General features: G+C 46.9%; 1 protein-coding gene across 4 annotated transcripts in view; it reads left to right on the forward strand.

Moving 5' to 3' along the window:
* C4H1orf226 (chromosome 4 C1orf226 homolog) overlaps positions 1 to 27,139 on the forward strand; it is a 370,540-nt gene that overhangs the window by 321,500 nt on the left and 21,901 nt on the right. For all 4 annotated transcript variants that reach the window (XM_055403082.2, XM_055403083.2, XM_055403084.2 and 1 more), the window contains 2 exons: positions 19,412 to 19,578; positions 21,561 to 21,740. In XM_055403082.2, the coding sequence (XP_055259057.2) occupies positions 19,412 to 19,578; positions 21,561 to 21,740 (347 nt within the window). The remainder of the gene's footprint in view (positions 1 to 19,411; positions 19,579 to 21,560; positions 21,741 to 27,139) is intronic.

Raw genomic sequence — 27,139 nt, forward strand, 5'->3', positions numbered from 1 at the left:
CTTTGTTTGTAGTGATGTTTCCTAAGGCCACCTGAATCCACATTCCAGGATGTCTGACTCTAGGTGAGTGATCACACCATCGTGGTTATCTGGGTCATTAAGATCTTTCTTAATCTTTCTTTGTACAGTTCTTCTGTGTATTCTTGGCACCTCTTCTTAGTATCTTCTGCTTCTGTTAGGTCCATACTGTTTCTGTCCTTTATTGTGCCCATCTTTGCGTGAAATGTTCCCTTGGTATCTCAATTTTCTTGAAGAGATCTCTAGTCTTTCCCATTCTATTGTTTTCCTCTATTTCTTCGTATTGATCCCTGAGAAATGCTTTCTTATCTCTCCTTGCTATTCTTTGGAACTCTGCATTCAGATGAATATATCTTTCCTTTTCTCCTTTGCCTTTAGCTTCTCTTCTTTTCTCAGCTATTTGTAAGGCCTCCTCAGACAACCATGTTGCCTTTTTACATTTCTTTTTCTTGGGGATAGTCTTGATCCCTGCCTTCTGTACAATGTCACAAACCTCTGTCCAGAGTTCTTCAGGCACTCTGTCTATCAGATCTAAGGACTTGAATCTATTTGTTACTTCCACTGTATAATCATAAGGGATTTTATTTAAGTCATAGCTGAATGGTCTAGTGGTTTTCCCTACTTTCTTCAATTTAAGTCTGAATTTTGCAACAAGGAGTTCATGATCTTACCTGGATGATCCTTGGAAAACTTTCTAGTCTTTCTAGATCTTTCTTATCTGTTAGCTAGGTGTTGGGAGATAATACCGATAAATCAGCATCATTCCTAGCATATAGTACACTTTAAATACATGTAAGCCATTGTCTAGCTCTCCAGTTCAGTATCTCAACTCCATGACCTCATGTATGCTGTGAGGACAGTGGACAAGATCTCTGAAGTCCCATGGTTTTATGAGAGAGCCACATTAGATGAATAATCGGGTACCGCATGTTTGTGGTGTGGTGCCATGGCCAGGATGTGAAACCGCCTTTGAGTATCAGTGTTTGGAATTCTACAGATCTGGAATGCGAAACGTTTTCTTATCAAGCCCCAAAGTCACTTCCTCTTTACAGCCCCGCTTGCTTCCTTATTGTCTATAAACCGCTAGGAACACATTCCTTTTTACCGTAAATGCTTTTTCCGTAAATGTTTCCCCCAGAAGCATTTATTGACTCCATTAGGACTTTTCTCTGTAATGGGGCACCTTGAAGCTTCAGAGTGGAACTGTGGGCTGGCAGGTTTTCTTTTCCTTTTAACGAGAGTCTTGCTTCCACATTAGGGAGCTTTCATTTAATTCGGTGTTTATCTTTCCAGTAGAGCTGCCCCAGGCAGGCCCTTTGTTGTGCAGAGGAAACTTGTTTACTCTGGAGGAATCCAAATGTGAGGAGGCTTTGCTGTATTCTTTGATGTCTTGTCGGCCCTTCCCCTTCAGCGTTTTTCAGCAGCGCCTTTAACGAAGGTCCTCGCTTTCATTGTGTGCTGCCTCTCTTTCTCTCTCTGCCTGCTTTTCTTTCCTCCCTCATTCCCACCATTCCCTACCCTGGGGGAGATTTATCCTTTGTATCTTTTGGCAGCAGCTGCCTTTGGCCATTCCCCCGGGGCTCAGAGCCAGGTGGGGCCTCTGCCCCTGTTCTGCTTGCCTTGCTTTGCCCTGTGCAGTTTCTCTGACTCCTGGACAGGTTTTCTGGGAGAGATCCTGTTCCCCTGGGGGCATCTCTCTTCCCACAGTGGCAGACAGTCCAACGTGGGGAAGGGCTTGGAGCCCTTTGGAGATTCAGTTCGATTCAGTTCACTTCATTTCAGTCGCTCAGTCGTGTCCGACTCTTTGCGACCCCATGAATCACAGCACGCCAGGCCTCCCTGTCCATCACCAGCCCGGAGTTCACTCAAACTCATGTCCATAGAGTTGGTGATGCCATCCAGCCATCTCATTCTCTGTCGTCCCCGTCTCCTCCCACCCCCAATCCCTCCCAGCATCAGAGTCTTTTCAAGTGAGTCAACTCGTCGCATGAGGTGGCCAAAGTACTGGAGTTTCAGTTTTAGCATCAGTCCTTCCAATGAACACCCAGGATTGATCTCCTCTAGAATGGACTGGGTGGATCTCCTTGCAGTCCAAGGGGACTCTCAAGAGTCTTCTCCAGCACCACAGTTCAAAAGCATCAATTCTTCGGCGATCAGCTTTCTTCACAGTCCAACTCTCACATCCATCCATGACCACGGGAAAAACCATAGCCTTGACTAGACGGACCTTTGTTGGCAAAGTAATGTCTCTGCTTTTTAATATGCTATCTAGGTTGGTCATAACTTTCCTTCCAAGGAGTAAGCGTCTTTTAATTTCATGGCTGCAATCAGCATCTTCAGTGATTTTGGAGCCCCCAAAAATAAAGTCTGACACTGTTTCCACTGTTTCCCCATCTATTTGCCATGAAGTGATGGGACCAGATGCCATGATCTTTGTTTTCTGAATGTTGAGCTTCAAGCCAACCTTTTCACTCTCTTCTTTCACTTTCATCAAGAGGCTCTTTAATTCCTCTTCTCTTTCTGCCATAAGGATGGTGTCATCTGCATATCTGAGGTTATTGATATTTCTCCCAGCAATCTTGAATCCAGCTTGTGCTTCTTCCAGCCCAGCGTTCCTCATGATGTACTCTGCGTATAAGTTAAATAAGCAGGGTGACAATATACAGCCTTGACGTACTCCTTTTCCTATTTGGAACCAGTCTGTTGTTCCATGTCCAGTTCTAACTGTTGCTTCCTGACCTGCATACAGGTTTCTTAAGAGGCAGCCTCTTAAAACAGGACTCATGTCATCTAGACAGCGACCAGTAGCTCAGGAGTATTTCCTGTGTACCTGTTACACCTGCCAGACCCGGGCAGCTGGCTTATTCAAGCAAGCACACCCCTGCCTTCCTGTCACTTCCAGACTGCCACCACACCTGCCCTCCCACCACAGCTGGCCACCACTGCCTGCTGCTTTGCTTCTCCTTAGTTTCAGTCCCCTTCCTTTGTTCAGTGGGTATATATCATGCAAGGCTTGGTTCTGGGAACTGGGAATACTGTGAAGGAGGCAACAAGGTTTCTACCGGTGAGGAACTCACATTGGAAGTTGGGGTGGAGGATCCAACAGATGACGCCCGAGGCCTTTTTAGGGGATGTCAGTACAATGAAGAAGATAAAGCAGGGTGGCTGAGGCTACAGGTGGAAGCAGTGCGCCTGTAGGAGGCAAGGTGGTGCAATGGTTAAATGCACCAAGCTTAGAGCCAGACTGGCGGGCTTTGAGCCTTAGCTTCGGTCTCACTAGCTGTGTGCCTCAGTTTCTTTATCTGTCTAATGGGAATAATAATAGTGCCTAACTTTCAGGGTGGTTATAAGGATAAGTAAGTTAATAATACATGTACATCCCTTAAACTAGTGCCTGGAACACAGCAAGCAGTATTTGAGTCTAAGTTATTAATATTGCAATTTTGAGGCAAAAAGTGACCATTTCAAGCACTTTTGGACTGAGCTGATAATCTTTTGTTCTTTTATTCCCAACCATTTTGTTTTGAGGCATAACTGACATATAAGAAGTTCTGTATGAATCCAGCATTCCTATCCGTTTTAGCCCTGTGGCACTGGTTCATACGCATCTGTGGTCCCTGACTTGGCCCCAGGCTGCTCTGCCTTCAGCGCTCCTGCTTTCCCTTTGTCCCTAAGCTTCCGTCTTAGAGTACAGTGTCCTTCTCCTGTCCCAGATGAACCCTTGCACCTGCCTCTGCCTTCCCCTCATCTTGCCTCTTCCTAAACCCTGAGCCCTCCGCTCTCTCTCCTGAATCATCACCTGACTCTTTCATGGTGCTTTCTTCTCCACCGCAGGTAGATAAGGGCAAGTCCTTTCCATCTTAAAAACAAAACAAAAATCATGCCTTTCCTGTCCCTGCATCTCCCCCTAGGCCCTCTCTTTTCTCTCCTTCACAGTCAAGCTTCAGGCCACACACATTTATCCCACCCTTGCCATTAGCCCTTCAGCCTCCGGTGGTCTGATATCTGCTGCCTACCAGTCTTTCCTGAAACAGCCAGTCCAGGTCACTGAAGGGCCAACCAATTGGCAAACTGAACCAGCGTTTCTCTGCAGTGTGCATCACGGGAGATGAATCACTCCCCTTCCCTAGTTCTGGGGCACCCCCCCTCCACTCCTGCCACTCTTTCCCTCTTTCTCTGCTAGCTGCTTTCCAGGATCCTTTTTTTTCACCTGCCCCTTAGGTGAAATCTCCAGGGCACTTCTGGGATTAGTCCTTGGTGCTTTTTTTTTTTTCCTCACTTCCCATGGTTTTAACTTATGTTTATCTCTAGGCCAGATCTTTTCTTGAACTCTCCACTTAGTATTCAAGTGGGTCTCTCCAGTTAGCTGTTACAAACTTTGCCAGTTTCGCTCTCTTACCCATAATCGTTCTTCTCTGGAATTTTCTGTATGAGATGCCCGTCTCCACCCAGTCACTTAAATGAGTACTGTAAACTCATTCTACGTGTGTTCCCGTCTCCTCCCTGCCTCTCCTCCTCCTTCCCTCTTTCCCTCCCAGTTCCCTGCCCGTAGACAGTTAGTTTCCAAGTCCTGTGATTCCTGCCCCCTGGAGGTATTCCAGGTTTGTGTCCTTGGCTCTCTGTTATCACCGCCTCTTTAGCTTTAGCCCTCGCATTATAGATCTACCCTCCACATCATCCCTCGGGTAAAATTTGAAAGAATGAAAATCTTTTGGTATCACGTGCCTGCTTTTCTTCCTTCAAGATAAAATCCTGACTCTTCTCAGGCAGGTCCTTTCCTCCAGGGCCGTTTGCAGTGCTCCCGCCACGCCAGGGATTTCTCTGCATCTGTCTCTTTGCTCCTGTCTTGCCCTCTGCCTAGAGTGCCTCCCGTGGCCTCGCCTCCTCTCTGCCCACTTCTTCTCACTGGGGTCTCCTGCATTGCAGGCGGATTCTTTACCAACTGAGCTACCAGGGAAGCCGCAATACGCTGACGGTCACACACAATAATGATATCCCTCCATCTAGCTTGTTCTTTCTCTCTACCCTCGCTTTACCCCCCTGGTTCTAACAGATCTGTTACAGTACAGGCATTAGGAGATACCACAGGTTCAGTTTCAGACCATGGTAATAAAGTGAATATCGTAATAAAGAGGAGTAGCACAAAATGTTTGGTTTTCCAGTGCACATTAAAGTTATCTTTACACTATACTAAGGCTTTCCTGATAGCTAAGTTGGTAAAGAATCCACCTGCAATGCAGGAGACTGCAGTTCGATTCCTGGGTCAGGAAGATCCACTGGAGAAGGGAAAGGCTACCCACTTCAGTATTCTTGCCCTTCCCTTGTGGCTCAGCTGGTAAAGAATATGCCTGCAATGAGGGAGACCTGGGTTTGATCCCTGGGTTGGGAGGATCCCCTGAAGGGAAAGGCCACCCGCTCCAGTATTCTGGCCTGGAGAATTCTGTGAACTACAGTCCATGGGTCACAAAGAGTCAGACACAACTGAGTGACTTTCAGTTTCACTTTACATTATTCTGTAGTTTATTAAGTGTAAAATAGTATTATATCTAAAAAAATTGTATATAATTTAAAAATAGCTCATTACTGAAATGCTATCACCTGAGCAAACTGTAATCTTTTTGCTGGTAGAGTCTTGCCTTAATGCTGATGGTTGCTCACTGATTAGGGTGGTGGTCGCTGAAGATTGGAGAGCTGAGGCAATTTCTTAAAATAAGGCAGCAATGAAGTTTGCCACACTGGTTGTTTCTCCTTTCACAAATGATTTCTCTGTAGCATGCAATGCCATTTTAACAGTGTTTTACCTGTGGTAGAACTCCTTACAAAATTGAACTTGGGCCTCTCAAACCCTGCCACTGCTTTATCAACTAAGTCTACGTAATATTCCAAACCCTTTGTTGTCGTTTCAGTAGTCTTTACACATCTTTACCAGAAGTAGATCCCATCTCAAGAAACCACTGTGGTCATCCATAGGAAGCTATTCCTCGTCTGTTCAGGTTTATCCTGAGAATTCGGTCACATCTTCAGACTCCCCTGCTTATGCCAGTTCCCTTGCTGTTTCCACCATGTCTGCAGTTATTTCCTCCACTTAAGCTTTGAACCCCCACGTTCATCCATGATGTTGGAATCAACTTCCTCCAAACTCCTGTTCATGGAGACATTTTGGCCTCTTCACATGAATCAGAATGTTCTTAATGGCATCTGGAATGGTGAATCCTTTCCAGAAGGCCTTCAATTTATTTTGCCCAGATTCATCAGAAGAATTGCTATTTATGGAAGCTCTAGCATTATGAAATATATTTCCTGAATAATAAGACTCGAAAGTTGGAATTACTCCTTGATCCATGGGCTGCAGAATGAATGTCGTGCTAGCAAGCCTGAAAACAACATTAATCTCATTGTACATCACCATCAGAGCTCTTTGGTGACTAGGTGCATTGTCAGTGAGCAGTAATGATTTGAAAGGAATCTTTTTTAAGCAGTAGGTCTCAACAGTGGGCTTAAAATATCAAGTAATCATGTTGTCAACAGATGTGCTGTTATCTTGGCTTTGTTGTTCTGTTTGTAGGGCTGCCTGTGCATAATTCAGATGTAGCATAATTCTTAAAGGCCCTAGGATTTTCAGAATGGTAAATAAACAGTGGCTTCAACTTGAAGTCACCAGCTGCATTAGCTCCTAACAAGAGTCAGCCTGTCCTTTGAAGTTTTGAAGTCTGGCATTGACTTATCCTCTCTAGCTATGAAAGTCGTGAATGACAGCATCTTTCCAATGTAAGGCTGTTTCCACTATGTGGAAAACCTGTTATTTAGTTTAGATACCTTCATTAGTGATCTTAGCTAGATCTTCTGGATAACTTGCTGCAGCTTCTACATCAGCACTTTTTTGTACTTTTCTTTTATGGTTATGGCTTCTTTCTTTAAACCTCATGAACCAACCTCTGCTAGCTTCAAACTTTTCTTTTGCAGCTTTCTAACTCCTCTCGGAAGGCTTTATAGAATTTAAGGGAGTTAGGGCTTTGCTCTGATATAGGCATTCACAGCTTGGCTCACTGTTGCAGTAAGCCTTGCTCTTGACCTGTTTTGGCTTTCAACATGCCTTCCTCGGTTAGCTTAGTTCTATGTACCTTTAGATTTAAAAGTGAAAGACATGTGACTCTTCCTTTCATTTGAATACTTAGAGGCCAGTGTAGGTTATTACTTAGCCTAGTTTCAATATTGTTGTGTCTGAGGGAACAGGGAGGCCCAAGAAAAAAAGAAAGAGATGGGGTTATACAGAGTGAAGTAAATCAGGAAAACAAATACCATATACTAATGCATATATATGGAATCCAATGGACTTGTGGTCATAGTAGGTAAAGGAGTGAAAAGTGAAGTGAAGTTGCTTAGTCGTGTCCGACTCTTTGCGACGCCGTGGACTGTAGCCCATCACACTTCTCTGTCCATGGGATTTTCCAGGCAACAGTACTGGAGTGGGTTGCCATTTCCTTCCCCAGAGGATCTTCCCAACCCAGGGATCGAACCCAGGTCTCCCACATTGTAAGCAAGATGGTAAAGGAGAGGGTAGGACAAATTGAGAGAGTAGCATTGAAATCCATACATATGAAATATCCATATGTAAAACGGACAGCTGGTGGGAACGTTGCTGTGTGACACAGGAGCTCAGCCTGGCGCCCCGTGACGACCTAGAGGGGTGAGATGTGGGCAGTGGGGTAGGAAGGGGGCTCAGGAGAGAGGGGGCACATGTGTACTCACGGCTGATTCACACTGTTGTACAGTGGAGACCAGCATAACATTGGAAAACAATTACCCTCCAAGTAAAAATTTAAAAAAAAATTTTAAAAGATTACAGATCATAACAGATAATGAATAGCAACTAATAACAGACAATGAAAAAGTTTGAAATATTGTGAGAATTACCAAAGCATGACACAGAGGCACCAAGTAAGCAAACGCTGTTAGAAAAATGGTGCAGATTTGCCAGAAATCTTCAGTTTGTAAAAATGAAGCACCTGTGAAGTGTAATAAAATAGGTATGCGTGCGCTCTACCCATTAGCTGTATTAAATCTGTAAGAATCACATGTGATCATCAGAGGACCCTCTGAGTGGCAGAAAGCAGCCCATAGTTGGTGATTCACTCACGTCAGTGTTGGTTTGGAAACTCTATTAGTACAAAGAGAATGGCTGAGAAGTTTATTTTTTAATGACTTCCCCAAAAGCAGAACTAGAATCTCGGCGATTTTTCAGTCCCTTGTGAGTTTCTGGTCTGCAGGTCTCCAGACCCTCTGCAGGGTGCTGCTCAGTTCTCATTACAGTCAGTCCCCTACATACGAATGAATTCTGGTCTCGGTGTGTGTTTCTAAGTCCAACAAAGTTAGTCTAGGTACCCAGCTAACACATCAGCTATATAGTACTGCACTGTGATAGATTTATAATACTTTTCACACAAATAATACATAAAAGACAAACACACAAAAAAGCCATTTTTAATCGTATGGTACAGGACCGTGAAAAGCACAGTAGTACCAGCCACATCACTGCTGCTTTTACACTTTCTTCCTTCCAGACTTAAAATAAAGATACTGTGCTCTGTACAGTACTGTCCAGTAAAGTACACAGAAGCACATCCACTTATAGAGGATGTGCTCATGTGACAGTGTATACCAGACACATGAACTAACTTACATGATTGGACATATGAATGCACGTTTGCATCTTTGAAAGTTTGCAATTTGAAGGTCTGAATGTAGGGAACTTACTGTATCAGGATTTCCAGGGCTGAGGGGCAGCCTCCCTGTATAGCCCACTTCCCTGTTTTGTACCCTGTGATAACACTGTTTCTTTTGTAAGTATTTACTAAACACCTTCTCTGTGCCAGATCCATGGGAAATGTGAATGAAACACACCCTTGGCCTCAAGATCAGAAGGACACAGTTGATATTGCTTTTGCTAATTAAGAGCAGTTGACAGATGGATGCCCGGTGCTGTGGAAGCCAGTCTCTCCTGACGACTGATGGAAAGCTCTCCTCAAATGGAGGCCCATTTCACCCTGTCTGTTCCTCTAGAGGCAAGGAGAACCAGATGCTCAGTTCCCAGCACTATCTACCTACTGAGAAATAGACACTAGTTATCCATCAGTCCTCCCTGTCACAGGGTAAACCTCCTGATTGTCAAGAAGATCACTTCTGGGTGCAGGAGGTGGTAAAAAGCAGCCTGCTCTCTGTGCTCCTGCTGGCTGGTTGACAAAGAAGCAGAAGAACTGCCCTGCTGGGCCAAGGTCCAGGGTCCTCCTTTCTGTTACATGCCATCGTAACACTCAAGGTATCTCCCAGCTCCTAGAGCAGCCAGAAGGAAAACCAAGCACACTGTTTGCTTCTGAAATACTAGGCTATGGAAAAAGAATTTTAAAAAGAGTAGATAGGCTACCCACTCCAGTATTTTGGGGCATTCCTTGTGGCTCAGCTGGTAAAGAATCCTTCTGCAATGTGGGAGACCTGTGTTCAACCCCTGGGTTGGGAAGATCCCCTGGAGCAGGGAAAGGCTACCCAATCCGCTATTCTGGCCTGGAGAAGTCCATGGACTGAATAGTCCATGGGATCAAAAAGAGTCAGACATGACTGAGCGACTTCCACTTTCATGTGTATATGCGTCAGTGACTCACATTGCTGTACAGCTGACACTAACACAGCGTTTTAAATCAACTATATTCCAGTAAGGGCCTCCCTAGTGGCTCAGTGGTAAAGAATCTGCTTGCAATGCAGGAGACATAGGAGATGCGGTTTCGATCCCTGGATTGAGAAGATACCCCGGAGTAGGTGATGGCAACCTACTCCAGTATTCTGGCCAGGAAAATCCCACAGACAGAGGAGCCTGGAGGCTACAGTCCATAGGGTCGCAGAGTCAGAGATAACTGAGCACACACACACACATATACGCCAATGAAAATTTTAAAGATTAAAATTATTTTCAAATGTTAAATAAGTACATATATACACACATACCAGGCTTGCTTCCCCTGATGACTCATGTGGGTTTGCATGGGAAGACTTTTACTACAAGGCAGGCCCTCAAATGACCAAAGCCTGGCTCCCTGAGTTGGCTTGAGGTGTAGGGAATCAACACTTCATACTTCCTACTTACGTTACTCTGTGCAGTTTTACAATTAGTGCTTAGTCTCTGAAAGTTTTTAAGTTTTATTTGAAGACAGTTAGTGATGAACCTAATCCTGAATGTAGAGAAAAAGGTATTTCCTGGGAAATGCCTGAGAATCACCAATTGTTTCTACAGAGTCCAAGAGAGAAGAGCAGAGAATGAAGAAAAATAAGAAACAGTAGGACTTCCATACATTTGCTGAGCATGTGATCAGAGACATGGTCACTGTGTTCAGTGGGAAGAAGCAAGTGGGAAATAGACAAAGCTTGACACACCAGCCGCCTATCTCTCCTGGGCCACGGCCACTGTCTCCAGGCCCTGACTTCTGTTCTTGAAGGAGGATGGTCAGAGACGGGGTCTGAGGACCAGAGACAGATATTGTGTGGGTTGGGGCCTCAAATCTCCTCCTTTCCGCACCCCTCCCCCCAGGCCTGTAACCCTCCCACCTGTCTAACTCAGCCCCTGTAGAGTTGAAGGAACTGGGGCCCAGGGAGTGAGGTGATTTACCCCTTTCCTGACAGCCCGATAGAAGTGTGGTGGAGGAAACCCCTACCTCTCTGGATGCCCCATTCAAGGTTATTCAAATAGTAAAGAATCTACCTGCAATGCAGGAAACCTGGGTCTGGAAGATGCCCTGGAGAAGGAAATGGCTAACCATTCCAGTGTTCTTTCCTGAAGAATTCCATGGACAGAGAAGCCTGGTGGGCTTCAGCCCGTGGGGTCGCAGAGTTGGATACAATTGAAGCAACTTAGTATGCATGCATGCTTCAATACAAAATAAAATTTTCTAAAAATACACCAAGAATAACAAGATGGTAGAGTAGAAGGACGTGCCCTCATCTTCTCCTGCAAGAACTTCTCTCCCAAAGTTATAACTTGCTGCTGAACAACCATGGACAGGAGAATGTTGGATCCCACCAAAAAAGATACCCCATGTCCAAGGGCAAAGGAGAAGCCCCAGCAAGACAGTAGGAGGGGCAAAATCACGTTTGGAATCAAACCCCATACCTGTCAGAGACGCTCGGAGGGCTCAAGCAAACCTCGTGTGTACCAGGACCCAGATACCCCACAGAGCCTGAGACAGAGTTGTGTGTGGGTGTCTCCTGAGGAGGTACGGGTCAGCAGTGCCTGCCGCAGGGACAGGGGCTCTGGGTGCAACAGACCTGGGTATGCTGTAAGTCCTCTTGGAGGAGGTCGCCATTAACCTCATCGTAGAGCTGCCAGAACTTACACAGGACTGGGGAAACAGACTCTTGGAGACACAAACAGAACCTTGTGCGCACCATGACCCAGGAGAAAGGAGCAGTGACCCCATAAGAGACTGAGCCAGACTTGCCCGTGAGTGTCCAGGAGTCTCCAGCAGGGGCGTGGCTGGTGGTGTTCTGCTGCAGGGTCACGGGAACTGAGAGGCAGTGCATGCATGGGGCCTTTTGAGGGAAGCGGCCAGTATCTTCCTTACCTCCACCATAGTGTGGGCTCAGGTCAGACAACAGGGCGGGAACACAGCTCCACCCATCAACAGAAAATTGGATTAAAGATGTACTGAGCACGGCCCCCGGAGAAGACAATGGCACCCCACTCCAGTACTCTTGCCTGGAAAATCCCATGGATGGACGAGCCTGGTAGGCTGCAGTCCATGCGGTCGCGAAGAATCGGACACGACTGAGCGACTTCACTTTCACTTTTCACGCATTGGAGAAGGAAATGGCAACCCACTCCAGTGTTCTTGCCTGGAGAATCCCAGGGACGGGGAGCCTGGTGGGCTGCCGTCTATGGGGTCGCAGAGAGTTGGACACGACTGAAGCGACTTAGCAGCAGCAGCAGCAAAGCATTGCCCCGCCCATCAGAACAAGACCCGGTTTCCCCCTCAGTCATTCTCTCCCATCAGGAAGCTTCCATAAGCCTCTTATCCTTCTCCATCAGAGGGCAGACAAAATGAAGACCACAACCACAGAAAACTAACCAAACTGATCACCTAGACCACAGCCTTGTCTAACTCAATGAAACTATGAGCCATGCCGTGTAGGGCCACGCAAGACAGACGGGTCATGGTGGGGAGTTCTGACAAAACGTGGTCCACTGGAGAAGAGAATGGCAAGCTGCTTTAGTATTCTTGCCTTGAGAACCCCATGAACGGTATCAAAAGGCAAAAAAGATAAGGCACTGAAAGATGAACTCCCCAGGTGGGTAGGTGCTGCTACTGGAGATCAGTGGAGAAATAACTCACGAAAGAATGAAGAGATGGAGCCAAAGCAAAAACAACACCCAGTTGTAGATGTGACTGGTGATGGAAGTAAAGTCTGATGCTATAAAGAGTAATATTGCATAGGAACGTGGAATGCTACGTCCATGAATCAAGGTAAATTAACAGTGGTCGAACAGGAGATGGCAAGAGTGAACATCGACATTTTAGGAATCAGCGAACTAAAATGGACCGGAATGGGTGAATTTAACTAAGATGACCATTATATCTACTACTGTGGACAAGAATCTCTTAAAAGAAATGGAGTAGCCATCATAGTCAACAAAAGAGTCCGAAATACTGTACTTGGATCCGGTCTCAAAAACAACAGAATGATCTCTGTTCGTTTCCAAGGCAAACCATTCAATATCACAGTAATCACTAATCAGTAATGCTGAAGAAGCTGGAGTTTAATCATTATATGAAGACCTACATAACCTTCTAGAACAAGCACCCAAAAAACACGTCTTTTTCATTATAGGGGACTGGAATGCAAAAGTAGGAAGTCAAGAAACACCTGGAGTAACAGGCAAATTTGGCCTTGGAGTACAGAATGAAGCAGGGCAAAGGCTAATAGAGTTTTCCCAAGAGAACGCACTGGTCACAGCAAACACCCTTTCCAACAACACAAGAGAAGACTCTACACATGGACGTCACCAGAGGGTCAGCACCGAAATAAGACTTATTATATTCTTTGCAGCCAAGGATGGAGAATCTCTATCAGTTCAGTTCAGTCACTCAGTCGTGTCCGATTCTCCGTGACCCCATGAATCACAGCACGCCAGGCCTCCCTGTCCATCACCAATTCCCGGAGTTCACTCAAACTCATGTCAATAGAGTCGGTGATGCCATCCAGCCATCTCATTCTCTGTCGTCCCCTTCTCCTCCTGCCCCCAATCCTTCCCAGCATCAGAGTCTTTTCCAGTGAGTCAACTCTTCGCATGAGGTGGCCAGAGTATTGCAGTTTCAGCTTTAGCACAAGTCCTTCCAATGAACACCCAGGATTGATCTCCTCTAGAATGGACTGGTTGGATCTCCTTGCAGTCCAAGGGACTCTCAAGAGTCTTCTCCAACACCACAGTTCAAAAGCATCAATTCTTCGGCGATCAGCTTTCTTCATAGTCCAACTCTCACATTCATACACGACCACTGGAAAAACCATAGCCTTGACTAGACGGACCTTTGTTGGCAAAGTAATGTCTCTGCTTTTTAATATGCTATCTAGGTTGGTCATAACTTTCCTTCCAAGGAGTAAGCATCTTTTAATCTCATGGCTGCAATCAGCATCTGCAGTGATTTTGGAGCCCAAAAAAATAAAGTCTGACACTGTCTCCACTGTTTTTCCATCTATTTGCCATGAAGTGATGGGACCAGATGCCATGATCTTCGTTTTCTGAATGTTGAGCTTCAAGCCAACCTTTTCACTCTCTTCTTTCACTTTCATCAAGAGGCTCTTTAGTTCCTCTTAACTTTCTGCCATAAGGATGATGTCATCTGCATATCTGAGGTTATTGATATTTCTCCCAGCAATCTTGATTCCAGCTTGTGCTTCTTCCAGCCCAGCGTTCCTCATGATGTACTCTGCATATAAGTTCAATAGGCAGGGTGACAAGATACAACCTTGACATACTCCTTTTCCTATTTGGAACCAGTCTGTTGTTCCATGTCCAGTTCTGACTGTTGCTTCCTGACCTGCATACAGGTTTCTCAAGAGGCAGGTCAGGTGGTCTGGGATTCCCATCTCTTTCAGAATGTTCCACAGTTTATTGTGATCCACACAGTCAAAGGCTTTGGCATAGTCATTGAAGCAGAAATAGATGCTTTTCTGGAACTCTCTTGCTTTCTCCATGATCCAGCAGATGTTGGCAATTTGATCTCTGGTGCCTCTGCCTTTTCTAAAACCTGCCTGACCATCTGGGAGTTCACGGTTCACATATTGCTGAAGCCTGGCTTGTAGAATTTTGAGCATGACTTTACTAGTGTGTGAGATGAGTGCAATTGTGCGGTAGTTTGAGCATTCTTTCGCATTGCCTTTCTTTGGAATTGGAATGAAGACTGGCCTTTTCCAGTCCTGTGGCCACTGGTGAGTTTTCCAAATGTGCTGGCATATTGAGTGCAGCACTTTCACAGCATCATCTTTCAAGATTTGAAATAGCTCAACTGGAATTCCATCACCTCCACTAGCTTTGTTTGTAGTGATGCTTTCTAAGGCCCACTTAACTTCACATTCCAAGATGTCTGGCTCTAGGTCAGTGATCACGTTATCATGACTATCTTGGTTGTGAAGATCTTTTTTGTTCAGTTCTTCTGTGTATTCTTGCCACCTCGTCTTAATATCTTCTGCTTCTATTAGGTCCATACCATTTCTGTCCTTTATCGAGCCCATCTTTGCATGAAATGTTCCCTTGGAATCTCTAATTTTCTTGAAGAGATCTCTTGTTTTTCCTATTCTGTTGTTTTCCTCTATTTCTTTGCATTGATCACTGAGGAAGGCTTTCTTATCTCTCCTTGCTATTCTTTGGAACTCTGCATTCAGATGCTTATATCTTTCCTTTTCTCCTTTGCTTTTCGCTTCTCTTCTTTTCACAGCTCTTTGTAAGGCCTCCTCAGACAGCCATTTTGCTTTTTTGCATTTCTTTTCCATGGGGATGGTCTTGGTCCCTGTCTCCTGTACAATGTCACGAACCTCCGTCCAGAGTTCATCAGGCACTCTATCTATCAGATCTTGTCCCTTAAATCTATTTCTCACTTCCACTGTATAATCATAAGGGATTTGATTTAGGTCATATCTGAATGGTCTAGTGCTTTTCCCTGCTTTCTTCAATTTAAGTCTGAATTTGGCAATTAGGAGTTCATGATCTGAGCCACAGTCAGCTTCTGGTCTTGTTTTTGCTAACTGTATACAGCTTCTCCATCTTTGACTGCAAAGAATATAATCAGTCTGATTTCGGTGTTGACCATCTGGTGATGTCCACGTGTAGAGTCTTCTCTTGTGTTGTTGGAAGAGGGTGTTTGCTATGATCAGTGCGTTCTCTTGACAAAACTCTATTAGCTTTTGCCCTGCTTCATTCCGTGCTCCAAGGCCAAATTTGCCTGTTACTCCAGGTGTTTTTTGACTTCCTACTTTTACATTCCAGTCCCCTATAATGAAAAGGACATCTTTTTGGGGTGTTAGTTCTAAAAGGTCTTTCAGGTCTTCATAGAACCATTCAACTTCAGCTTCTTCAGCGTTACTGGTTGGGGCATAGGCCTGGATTACTGTAATATTGAATGGTTTGCCTTGGAAACGAACAGAAATCATTCTGTCATTTTTAAGATTGCATCCAAATACTGCATTTCGGACTCTTTCGTTGACCATGATGGCTACTCCATTTCTTCTAAGGGATTCCTGCCCACAGTAGTAGATATAATGGTCATCTCAGTTAAATTCACCCATTTTGGTCCATTTTAGTTCACTGATTCCTAGAATGTCTATGTTCACTCTTGCCATCTCCTGTTTGACCACTTCCAATTTGCCTTGATTCATGGACCTAACATTCCAGGTTCCTATGCAATATTGCCCTTTACAGCACCGGACCTTGCTTCTGTCACCAGTCACATCCACAACTGGATATTGGTTTTCCTTTTGCTCCATCCCTTCATTCCTTCTAGAGTTATTTCTCTACTGATCTCCAGTAGCATACTGGGCACCTACCGACCTGGGAAATTCCTTATTCAGTATCCTATCATTTTGCCCTTTGATACTGTTCATGGGGTTCTCAAGGCAAGTATACTGAAGTGGTTTGCCATTCCCTTCTCCAGTGGACCACATTCGGCTGTGGTCCATGTGATCAGATCGGCTAGTTTCCTGTGATTATGATTTCAGTGTGTCTGCCCTCTGATGCCCCCCTTGCAATTCCTACCGTCTTATTTGGATTTCTCTTACCTTGGGCGTGGGATATCTCCTCACAGCAGATCCAATACAGGTAGCAAAAACAAGACCGGGAGCTGACTGTGGCTCAGATCATGAACTCCTAATTGCCAAATTCAGACTTAAATTAAGAAAGTAGGAAAAACAACCAGACCATTCAGATTTGACCTAAAACAGATTCCTTACAATTATACAGTAGAAGTGAGAAATAGATTCAAGTCATTAGATCTGATAGACAGAGTGCCTGAAGAACTGTGATCGGAGGTTTGTGACACTGTACTGGAGACAGTGATCAAGACCATCGCCAAGAAAAAGAAATGCAAAAAGGCAAAATGGTTGCTGAGGAGGCCTTACAGATAGCTGAGAAGAGAAGAGAAGCTAAAGGCAAAGGAGAAAAGGAAAGATATACCTATCTGAATGCAGAGTTCCAAAGAATAGCAAGGAGAGATAAGAGAGCCTTCCTCAGTGATCAATGCAAAGAAATAGAGGAAAACAACAGAATGGAAAAGACTAGAGATCTCTTCAAGAAAATTAGAGATACCATGGGAACATTTCATGCAAAGATGGGCTCAATAAAGGACAGAAATGGTATGAACCTAACAGAAGCAGAAGATATTAAGAAGAGGTGGCAAGAATACAGAGAAGAACTGTACAAAAAAGATCTTCACAACCCAGATAACCACGATGGTGTGATCACTCACATGGAGCCAGGCATCCTGGAATGTGAAGTTAAGTGGGCCATCACTACGAACAAAGCTAGTGGAGGTAATGGAATTGCAGTGGAGCTATTTCAAACCCTAAAGGAAGATGCCGTGAAAGTGCTGCACTCAGTGTGCCAGCAAATTTGGAAAACTCATCAGTGGCCACAGGACTGGAAAAGGTCAGTTTTCATTCCAATCCCAAAGAAAGGCAATACCAAAGAATGTCCAAACTACCACACAATTGCACTCATCTCACACACTAGCAAAGTAATGCTCATAATTCTCCAAATCAGGCTTCAACAGTACATGAACCAGGAACTTCCATATGTTCAAGCTGGTTTTAGAAATGGCAGAGGAACCAGAGATCAAATTGCTAACATCCATTGGATCATCAAAAAAGCAAGAAAGTTCCAGAAAAACATATACTTCTGCTCTACTGACTATGCCAAAGCCTTTGACTGTGTGGATCACAACAAACTGTGGAAAATTCTGAAAGAGTTGGAAATACCAGACCATCTGACCTTCCTCCTGAGAAATCTGTATGTAGGTCAAGAAGCAACAGTTAGAACTGGACATGGAACAACAGACTGGTTCCAAATTGGGAAAGGAGTATGTCAAGGCTGCATATTGTCACACTGCTTATTTAACTTATATGCAGAGTATATCATGCAAAATGCCAGGCTGGGTAAAGCACAAACTGGAATCAAGATTTCTGGGCAAAATATCAATAACCTCAGATATGCAGATGACACCACCCTTATGGGAGAAAGTAAAGAGGAACTAAAAAGCCTCTTAATGAAAGTGAAAGAGGAGAGTGAAAAAGTTGGCTTAAAACTCAACATTCAGAAAACTAAGATCATGGCATCTGGTCCTATCACTTCATGGCAAATAGATGGGGAAACAGTGGAAACAGTGACACTTAATTTTGGGGGCTCCAAAATCACTGCAGATGCTGATTGCAGCCATGAAATTAGAAGATGCATGCTCCTTGAAAGAAAAGCTATGATCAAGCTAGACAGCATATTTAAAAGCAGAGACATTACTCTGCCAACAAAGGTCCGTCTAGTCAAAGCTATGGTTTTTCCAGTGGTCATGTATGCATGTGAAAGTTTGACTATAAAGAAAGTTGAGTGCTAAAAGAATTGATGCTTTTCAACTGTGGTGTTGGAGAAAGCCCTTGAAAATCCCTTGGACTGCAAGAAGATCCAAACAGTCTATCCTAAAGGAAATCGGTCCTGAATATTCATTGGAAGGACTCATACTGAAGCTGAAACTCTAATACTTTGTCCACCTGATGCAAAGAACTGACTCACTGGAAAAGACCCTGATGCTGGGAACGATTGAAGGCAGGAGGAGAAGGGGACGACAGAGGATGAGATTGTTGGATGGCATCACTGACTCGATGGACATGAGTTTGAGTGAGCTCTGGGAGTTGTTGATGCGCAGGATGCCTGGTGTCCTGCAGTCCATGGGGTTGCAAAGAGCTGGATACGACTGAGTGACTGAACTGAAAAATACACCTATCTATTTATGTAATTTTTTTCCTGCTAAAACCTTCGGGGGCTTCCCTGGTGGTTCAGTGGTAAAGAATCTGCCTGCCAGTGCAAGAGACACCAGTTCAATCCCTGGATCAGGAAGATCCCCTGGAGTAGAAAGTGGCAACCCACTCCAGTTTTCTTGTCTGGGAAATCCCATGGACAGAGGAATCTGGTGGGCTACAGTCCACGGGGTCGCAAAGAATCGGACACGACTGAGAGAGTACTTTTTTCCCTAATCTGTTTCCACTGCTGAGTTTGAATGAGGTCAAGGTGGCTGTCGTCGCTTTCTTGCAGGTTCTCCACACCCTGTCAGTGAAAACATCACGCCAGCCTGACAAAGCAGTCATGTCCAGTCTTGAGAAAATGTTGCCTTTGTTTCTGAAGTTTGAGAGGATATTAAAATCAGACCATCTTATTGGATTGGACATTTAATGGCTGCTGCTGCTAAGTCGCTTCAGTCGTGTCCAGCTCTGTGCGACCCCATAGATGGCAGCCCACCAGGCTCCGTCCCTGGGATTCTCCAGGCAAGCACACTGGAGTGGGTTGCCATTTCCTTCTCCAGTGCATGAAAGTGAAAAGTGAAAGTGAAGTCGCTCGGTCGTGTCCGACTCTTTGCGACCTCATGGACTGAAGCCTAGCAGGCTCCTCCATCCATGGGATTTTCCAGGCAAGAGCACTGGAGTGGGGTGCCATTGCCTTCTCCATTTAATGGACTTGAGTTGAAAAGACATATGCAAATGTTACTAAGCCAGTGGTGTCCCAAAGTGTGACATGATTGAAAACTGAAGTGTTGGGAAGGAGGATGTTGTTCTTGGTGTGGCTCTTCCCTTCCCACCCTTTCTGTTGTCCCTGTAGGCCGCCAGCTCACCGGAGCCGAGAGGACCTCCACGGCCACCGCAGAGGAGACGGACATCGATGCGGTCGAAGCCCCACTCCCGGGAAACGACGCCCTGGGATTCAGCCGAGGTGTGACCGACCTGGATGCTGTAGGGAAGGAAGGAGGCTCCCACATAGACCCCAAGGTAGGCAGGACGCAGCCCACCCAGGTGATCTGCACATCTGTGTGCACGTTGCCTCCCAGAGCGGCCTGTGTCACGGCCTCAGCCCCCGTCCATCACCTCTTAGCCTCTGCCAGCACGGTGGTGACTCCAGAGCATGTGTTACTTCCTTTCAGACTGAATCTAGAGATTCAGTCCCTGTGAATTGATGCTAAACGCTGCTGTATGTCAGGATTTCACGGAGCTCATTCCTGACATGCGTTACCCTCCAGGGTCCATCAGCACTCAGTTCCCTTCTTCTCACTGGAGGCCCCAGCTTGGATGGCACCTCATCAGGGCACAATACCTGTGCATGTGGCTAATCCTTGCACAACTCAGTGTGATCCCCTGGGACTTAGCTGAAGGAGCAGGGTGAGTTTGGGCTGTCTGCCTGTGGCTAGGATCGTGTGCCTTTGATACTCGTGGGGAGGCTGGAACTTGGCCCACTGGAGGTTGGAAGCTGCACGACCACCTTAGGCATCCTCCATTTCAACCTCCTGTTTTTATGGGTGAGATGCCGGATGCCCTGAAGGGGTTTCTGATATGATCCAAGTGAAACTGAGAACTTCCAACCTGAAGACAAAACCAATACCCCTGTCCCTGCCCCCACACATGGCCCCTGCCCCCACGTGGCCCCCTGAAACACACACACACACACGGCCCCCTGAAACACACACACACGGCCCCCCTGCCACACACACACACACACACACGGCTCTCTGAAACACACACACACATGACCCCCCTGCCACACACACACACACACGGCCCCCTGAAACACACACACACGGCCACCCTGCCACACACACACACGGCCCCCTGAAACACACACACACACATGGCCCCCCTGCCACACACACACACACACGGCTCTCTGAAACACACACACACACGCCCCCACACACACACATGCCCCACACACACACACACACCCCCACACATACACACAGCCCTCGGAAGCACACACACACGGCCCCACACACACTCACAGAAGGAGAGTCCTGACAGACGGCCCTTGCCTTAGACTCCCTGCCAGTCTCCTGTGTCATGAGTGCCTCTCTTTCCTCATCATGTAACAGCTTTTCCCACGAGGAGGTCATTAGGCTGGTTCATCAGAAGGGGAGACCTGTCTAGTTTGAGGGGGCGGTATTGTTCCATATTGTCTGCCTGATATTTTCTGGGGCGCTCAGTTTGTCCTCTGAGCGTGGCAGAAGCCCTCTGTCGCTGGCGCTTCCTCTTGCACACCTAAAGCAGGGCCAGCGCAGAGCTGCTGCAGCGGAATTCTCTGGCTCACAGAAGCCGTCCAGTGACAGTGTCCAGCCATCAAGAGGGAGACGGGAGGGAGGGGAATGGAAACTGCTTTCCCCTTTCGGAGAGAGGATCTCCCCAGCACACGTTCTGTGTGTGTCCAGACTTTCTTCTTGGGAGTTCCCATTGTGAGGAGGCAGTGTTGGGTTGGAGCACCTCCCTCATGGCCTCTTCCTCCAGTGGTCAACTCGGAGACCCTGCAGACCCGGGAGGAGAGAGCCCTGAGGACACAGCAGAGTGAAGGTGGAAGCTGCCTCATAGCAAGGTGTAGGGTAGCTCTCTTTCATAGAAATAGATCCACGACCAGAACCTCAGGTAACTCAACAGTGTGGTAGAGTTGGAAGCTATGGGCAAGAAATAGAACAGGATCAGCTGCCTGGGCTCCCATCATATCGCATCAGGAACTCAGCTATACAAATAGGGTTTTCTGACCCTGTGGTCCCAGCCCAGGCCATCAGATCATCTCCTCTGAGAGTGGTGGGGGGCAGGGGGGTCCTGTCCACATTTCCATTGAAGACGCAGCATTTCCAGCTCTAGGCTATAAGTGGGCCATTTCACCCTGGCCTCGTGTGAGACATACTGTGTATATTGAAGGCAGAGTAAGTTGTCTAAAGGAGGCACATGCCCAGGCTCACACGCTGTCTTCTCCTCTCCTCCAGGTCTCGGCCGGCCCGCAGGAGCCTGCGCTGACGGCCTCGCCCAGGATGCTGCTCCCTGCCTCTCCCTCGCCGCCCCCGGGCTTGGGCGCGGGTGCACCGCTGTCCGCGCGCCACCGGCTGCAGCTTCTGCAGCAGCTCCTCCAGCAGCAGCAGCAGCAGACGCAAGTGGCTGTGGCCCAGGTTCTCCTCCGCCTCCTCCCCTCGCAGGCTCCACTCTCATGGGCTTGACGCACCTTCCCGAGCGAGGGGCACAGGGCAGGTTTCAGAACCTAGGGAGCTGTAAGGGATGGCTCATGCTGTTGGATCATTGCTTGTTGGGGAAGGGGGGAGGTGGGGAGGGGAGAGAGGGGGGATGCAGATGAAATGGGAAGAAACGTTTTGGTTTCCCATGTATCCCCCACTCTGAGTTGGGCTTGGCTGGCTTGGCTGGATGTTGTTGGGTCACGACTTGAACTTACTAAGGAACATAATTTCACCCTTCCTTTCCTGCCTTCTTTTCCTGGTGAGTGGGTGAGAAGGGATGCTTCTGGAGTCAGGACAGGTGTGAGGATAGGTGTGACTTTGTGACCCCACTCTTAAAGGAATTAAAGGATGAATTTGTGCCACATGCCCCTGCAGAGTCTACCATCCTGGAAACCTTGTCCACAGAGGTTTCCATGCCTCCTTTACTCACCTACTCATTCCAGGCAGGATTTCTCTACTTATGTAAAGATTTCTCCAGGCAGGACTTGATACCATACTGGCCTTGATTATAATGGGATTTAACTTCCAGGAACTTGCTGCTGTTCAGCTGCTAAGTCCTGTCCAGCTCTTTGCAACCCCATGGACTATAGCACGCTGGGCTCTTCTGTCCTCCACTGTTTCCCTGAATTTGCTCGCATTCATGTCCATTGAGTCAGCGATGCTTTCTAACCAGCTCATCCTCTGCTACCCTCTTCTCCTTCTCTTGTACATTTCCTTACAGGAACTTGGGTATTTGAGACATAATGGGAAGAACTGGCTTAGATTTCAGAGATCAAGCACTGTTTGAGCCCTGAGGACTCATTGGGCTGCTGTTGCTTTATGAAGGAGGGGCGGGCTGATTTTCCTGCTGCTTTTAGCAGGGATCCCTTCTGCTTGCTTTCTGTGGAGGGCATTGTCATCCACATCTTTCTTGGAACTCGTGAGTCTGAGCTTCATCTTCTCTCTGGGCAATCAGGGAATGGTAGACGCATCATTGGTACCATTTGAAGACTGACTCCTAAGGTAAGAGTCAGATAGGGTCAGGACCTAATGGGTAGATGAAAACAGTGAGGAGCGGGGACTTCAGGGTTTGGAGAGTTGGTGAGAGATCTGGGAAGGCAGCTCTTGGCATTGGCATTCTACATCTGCTTAATCAGACTGGCCTCTGAGGTCTTCTGCATTCTGGAATGAGAATAAGACTTCTCTAGAGAGCTGTTATTGATCCTCGTCATTTCTTCTCCTCCTCTTCTCATGACCCCCAGGTGGAGTGAGTCACACAGGCAGAGCTGTCCTTCCCAACACAAACCCCTTGAGGAAGCATCTGGCAGCCTAACCAAAGTGATGCAATAACTTGGGTCTTCAAAAGACCTTCTTAGAGCAGTATCACATTGACCTGGGCCTGAGGCCCAGCCTCGTGGGTGCCTTTTGCAACCGGGTTTCAAGAGAATAAAATCAGTGGGGCACTGCTCCCAAGTGATGTGAACCTTTTAAAAAATACTGACCATGAACCAAAAGGATATGTGCTGATACTGGGAGGATCTGAAGGTATTCCCAAAACAGCAACAAAGAGAAGGGATGTCATTTATGGCTTCTGATATTTGGGGAGAAAATCACTGCCTTTTGTCTAATAGTTGTATTCATCTCCTGTAATTAATGATGTGGCGGGCGTGATGGCTGACGGGAGCACAAAGCCAGAATGCTCCAGCACAGGGCCATTCGGCAACCCACATCCATCCTCCAACCATGATACTTTTCTCTTTCAGCATATCAATTACCAAGTAATTAGTATTTATCTAAGAATGAGCTTGATGCATATTCATGATGAATATTATCAGGGAGACATTTGAATTTGAAGTCACTGCTAAACACTGAAGAAAAACTATTTGCAAACGTATAATCTGCACAACAAGAAGAGTGTTTTGGTAGTCAGAAGGATGCACGGTCTGCAAAGCCACACGACCTGTAGTTTATCATAGGTCTCTCCCAGTCAGGAAGAAACCCTCAGAGTGGTTCTCTGGCCCAGAATCAAGCATCTGTCTCAAGGAGACATCGCTCTCCTGGCCCTGTTTTAACTGCCTGCGTTTTAAAGACAGTGAAGCTGGGAGAGGGGAAGAGTGCGGTGCTTGCAGTTCACTTGATGAGCCTCTCTCGGTTCAGCCGCTTCCACACTTGGAATCTGTTGATTATAGTTGGCAGTGCCCTGGTTGAATCTGTTCAGTCTGTGACATGACTAAAAGGCCACCAGAGCACATCAGTATCTCACATGGGTAAAACGACTTTGGGGAGGGCAACAGCCGTCTGAAATGTTCAGGTCAGACAGTACCTTGAGGTCCTCACAGAGCTGCTTGAGCAGAAGTTGTCTTCCCTCTCTGCCGTCCTTACAGGCAGTCTCTTCGCTTTGCTTCTTTGCTGCCTGGGAATGCAGCTGACATGTCGTACTTCGCAACTGGCTTGCAGCTCCTCTTGTCCTCCAAACTGATTCAGTCCTAAACCAGCCTTCAGCTGCAGTTTCTCTGCATGTTCCTGTCTTAGCATTTGATCCAAGGGCTTTGTATTAGTATCCAAAGCTTTGGGTGTAAACAATGATATAAGATATATATATATATATGTAGATTAATAAACAAGTCTTCCTAACATCTTTCCTGCTTTTAAAATAAATCAAGTCCGGCTTACTGGTTTCTCTGCACAGTGTCCATCGTGAGGTCAGCTTTTACTTGTGCTGTCAGACTCTACTGCCATCAAACCACAAGGTTTCTGCCTGTCTTTGTAAAACTGCCAGCAGTCCCCGGAATTCCAGTGGGTAGTACTGTGACCTCAACATTTCAGGTGGGAACACATTTTCCTTTGTTCTGGGAGTATCCAAGTCCTCCTGTGTGACTCCTGAGAAGAGCTAAGGATAAAGACAGTTTCTTGCAAGCAGGTGTACTCTCGGGGTGCCTTGTTGCATGATTCATGCACCCTCCCCATTTTTTCTCGAAGACCAGTCTGGTTCTACTGTTATCATTGGGACCAGGCTTAGATCTCCTTCACAGTGTTCTGATTTGGTCTCAGACCTCAAGACCTTTCCCAGCCTCTCCCTAAATTGGTTCAGAGCTGAAGGCCCTGCCTTGGCCTTCAAGGTACGTGGGCAAAGGTGTTGCTCAGCACTCTTAAGCATTTTTAGACTAGATCTCAGTGCATAAACAGTGAACCCCAAGCCCTTCGGACCACTTTCCTGACCCCAGCATGAGGCTTGCGTGGCTGCACTAGCTTCCTGCTTTTAGATGGACAAGAAGTTCAAGGGTGCGAATCAAAGTATAATCAAGCCTTGAACCAAAGCTGGATTGTAGCTGGCACCCGCATGGCCACGGGCTGGGCCCACATAGCTCCAGAATTGATCTGGGCACTGTGGCTGACTGGCAGCGGTTAAGTAGGCCAGGTCCCTTCACAGTTTACCAACTCCTAGCCTGGCTCCTGGGAAAAATGTTGTCCTGCAGCTCAGTATTGCTATTGAAAGACTTTACCTTCTGCCACTTGTTCTGAAACCAGCGATCAGTTACTTAATGCTTTGCAATTGTGTATGCCGTAGTTAAAGGAACAGCGCTGAAAAACCTCTGCAGCCACCCCCCACCCCCCAGGCCTTAGATGTAGCCTCTGTCCTCGCGGCTTCTCCAGTTCCCAGCACCCTGGGTGCACTGCCCAGGCCCCTGCCTTGTGCATGCAGAGACAGAGCCGCCTGCCTCCGCTTGTGTGTCCGGTGTGTGTGTGGGGCAAACTGCTCTGGTTCTCTCCACTGCCATTTCCATGTGCCTGCTGCTCCCTAACTTCAGCCTGGCCCTGCCCCCACTTCTCGCGGAGGAGCTGGAGTCCAGGCAAGTAGGCTGGAGGGTCAATGGGCAGTGGTCTGGTGTTGCTGGGTGGGTTGTGGGCGGCTGTCTGAGTCTGGGGAAGTGGCACAGAGCTGGAGGGCACAGGGTTGAACTTACACTTGTACTGCTATGGCCAAAATGCAGAACTGGACACCGACTCCAGTGTGGCCTTCCCCCCGATTTAGTCTGTAACCAGAATGCGTTCATGCTAAGTCGTCTCAGTCTGGTCTGACTCTTTGCCACCCTGTGGACTGTAGCCCACCAGGCTCCTCTGTCCATGGGATTCTCCAGGCAAGAACACTGGAGTGGGTGGCCATACCCTCCTCCAGGGGATCGATTCCCTTGGCAGGCAGATTCTTTACCACTAGTGCCACCTGGGAAGCCCAGAATAGTCATTGCCAAAGACTGCATGGCCCTGAAAAGGCAAAACTATCTGCTACCTTTTCAGAAATTAACATAGCCTGCTTTGGCAAAAGGTGTTTGGGGTTTTAAAAGAGTGTCCCGTCTGGTAGGGAGGGGGAGGTGGTATCTGCTCCTGTAGTACAGCGGGGGAAGCAAGCACACAGCTGTAGCTGACTGCCCAAGCCAAGGCTGAAAATAATGCTGCTTCATTTCAGTGCTTCGTGGCCAGACCCACATAGGCGAAACACAAGGACTATTAAATTGCCTCAAATGTAGAGGAAGTTGGGCCGTTTTGTCCCAGCTGGGCCCGGGTTTCATACTCCTGGGGTGCAGACTGCAGTGAGAGGCCTGAGCCTTGTGCCTGCTGCCCGTTTGGATGGCTGCAGGAACAGAAGGGCTCCTTAGCGCTGGGTTTAGGCAGCAGCAGCAGCGTGTGCTTTCACATTCCCGGGGTTTGAAAACACCTGAAATGTTATAAGTCTGCGTTTGCAAAGCTGAAGTTCTTGTTTAGACTGATACAAGGAACACTCAAACACAACTTTTTCTCATAGTACTGAGTGCCTGTGGATTTGTGATGAAAGGTTTGATTCAAGGGTAGTCTTTTATGTACTAGTGGTAACTCCCCTGCTGGAATGGTTATGTGTAAAAGAAACTTCCAGATTTGAGTATGTTTTTTTCCCCCTGGCTTCTTCAGGAGGGAATTCCTCTTTTGTCCCCCGTCCTAATTCTCTGACTTCCCAGAGGAAATCTAGGAGTGTTCTTCACGGAGCCTTTAACCAATGGCCTCTGGTACTGACTATTCCATTCACCTGATATGGACTCATAGACTGTCCAAGCCTCTGGCCAATCCTCTCAGTTGAAAAATGGAGAAAGTGAGGTGCAGGTGGAAGTGTATTACCTACAGCTGAATAGGGAGTAAGCAACGGATTCGAGCTTTCGGCTCCTGGTCCAGTGCTCTCAAGTGGCCTCTTCTGTGGGCAGGTTCAGACGCGGGGTTTGGGCACCTGAGTCTGCAGCCTGTGTGTGCAGGGAGCCCTCTGCAGATGTCAGTTAGTGGCAGGTGAGAGTCCCCACTGTTTCTGTTACATGCATTGAAAGTTTTGCTCC

Source organism: Moschus berezovskii, chromosome 4, assembly GCF_049115385.1.
Source record: "Moschus berezovskii isolate FMDL1 chromosome 4, NW_MosBer_1.0, whole genome shotgun sequence".
NCBI lineage: Eukaryota > Metazoa > Chordata > Mammalia > Artiodactyla > Moschidae > Moschus > Moschus berezovskii.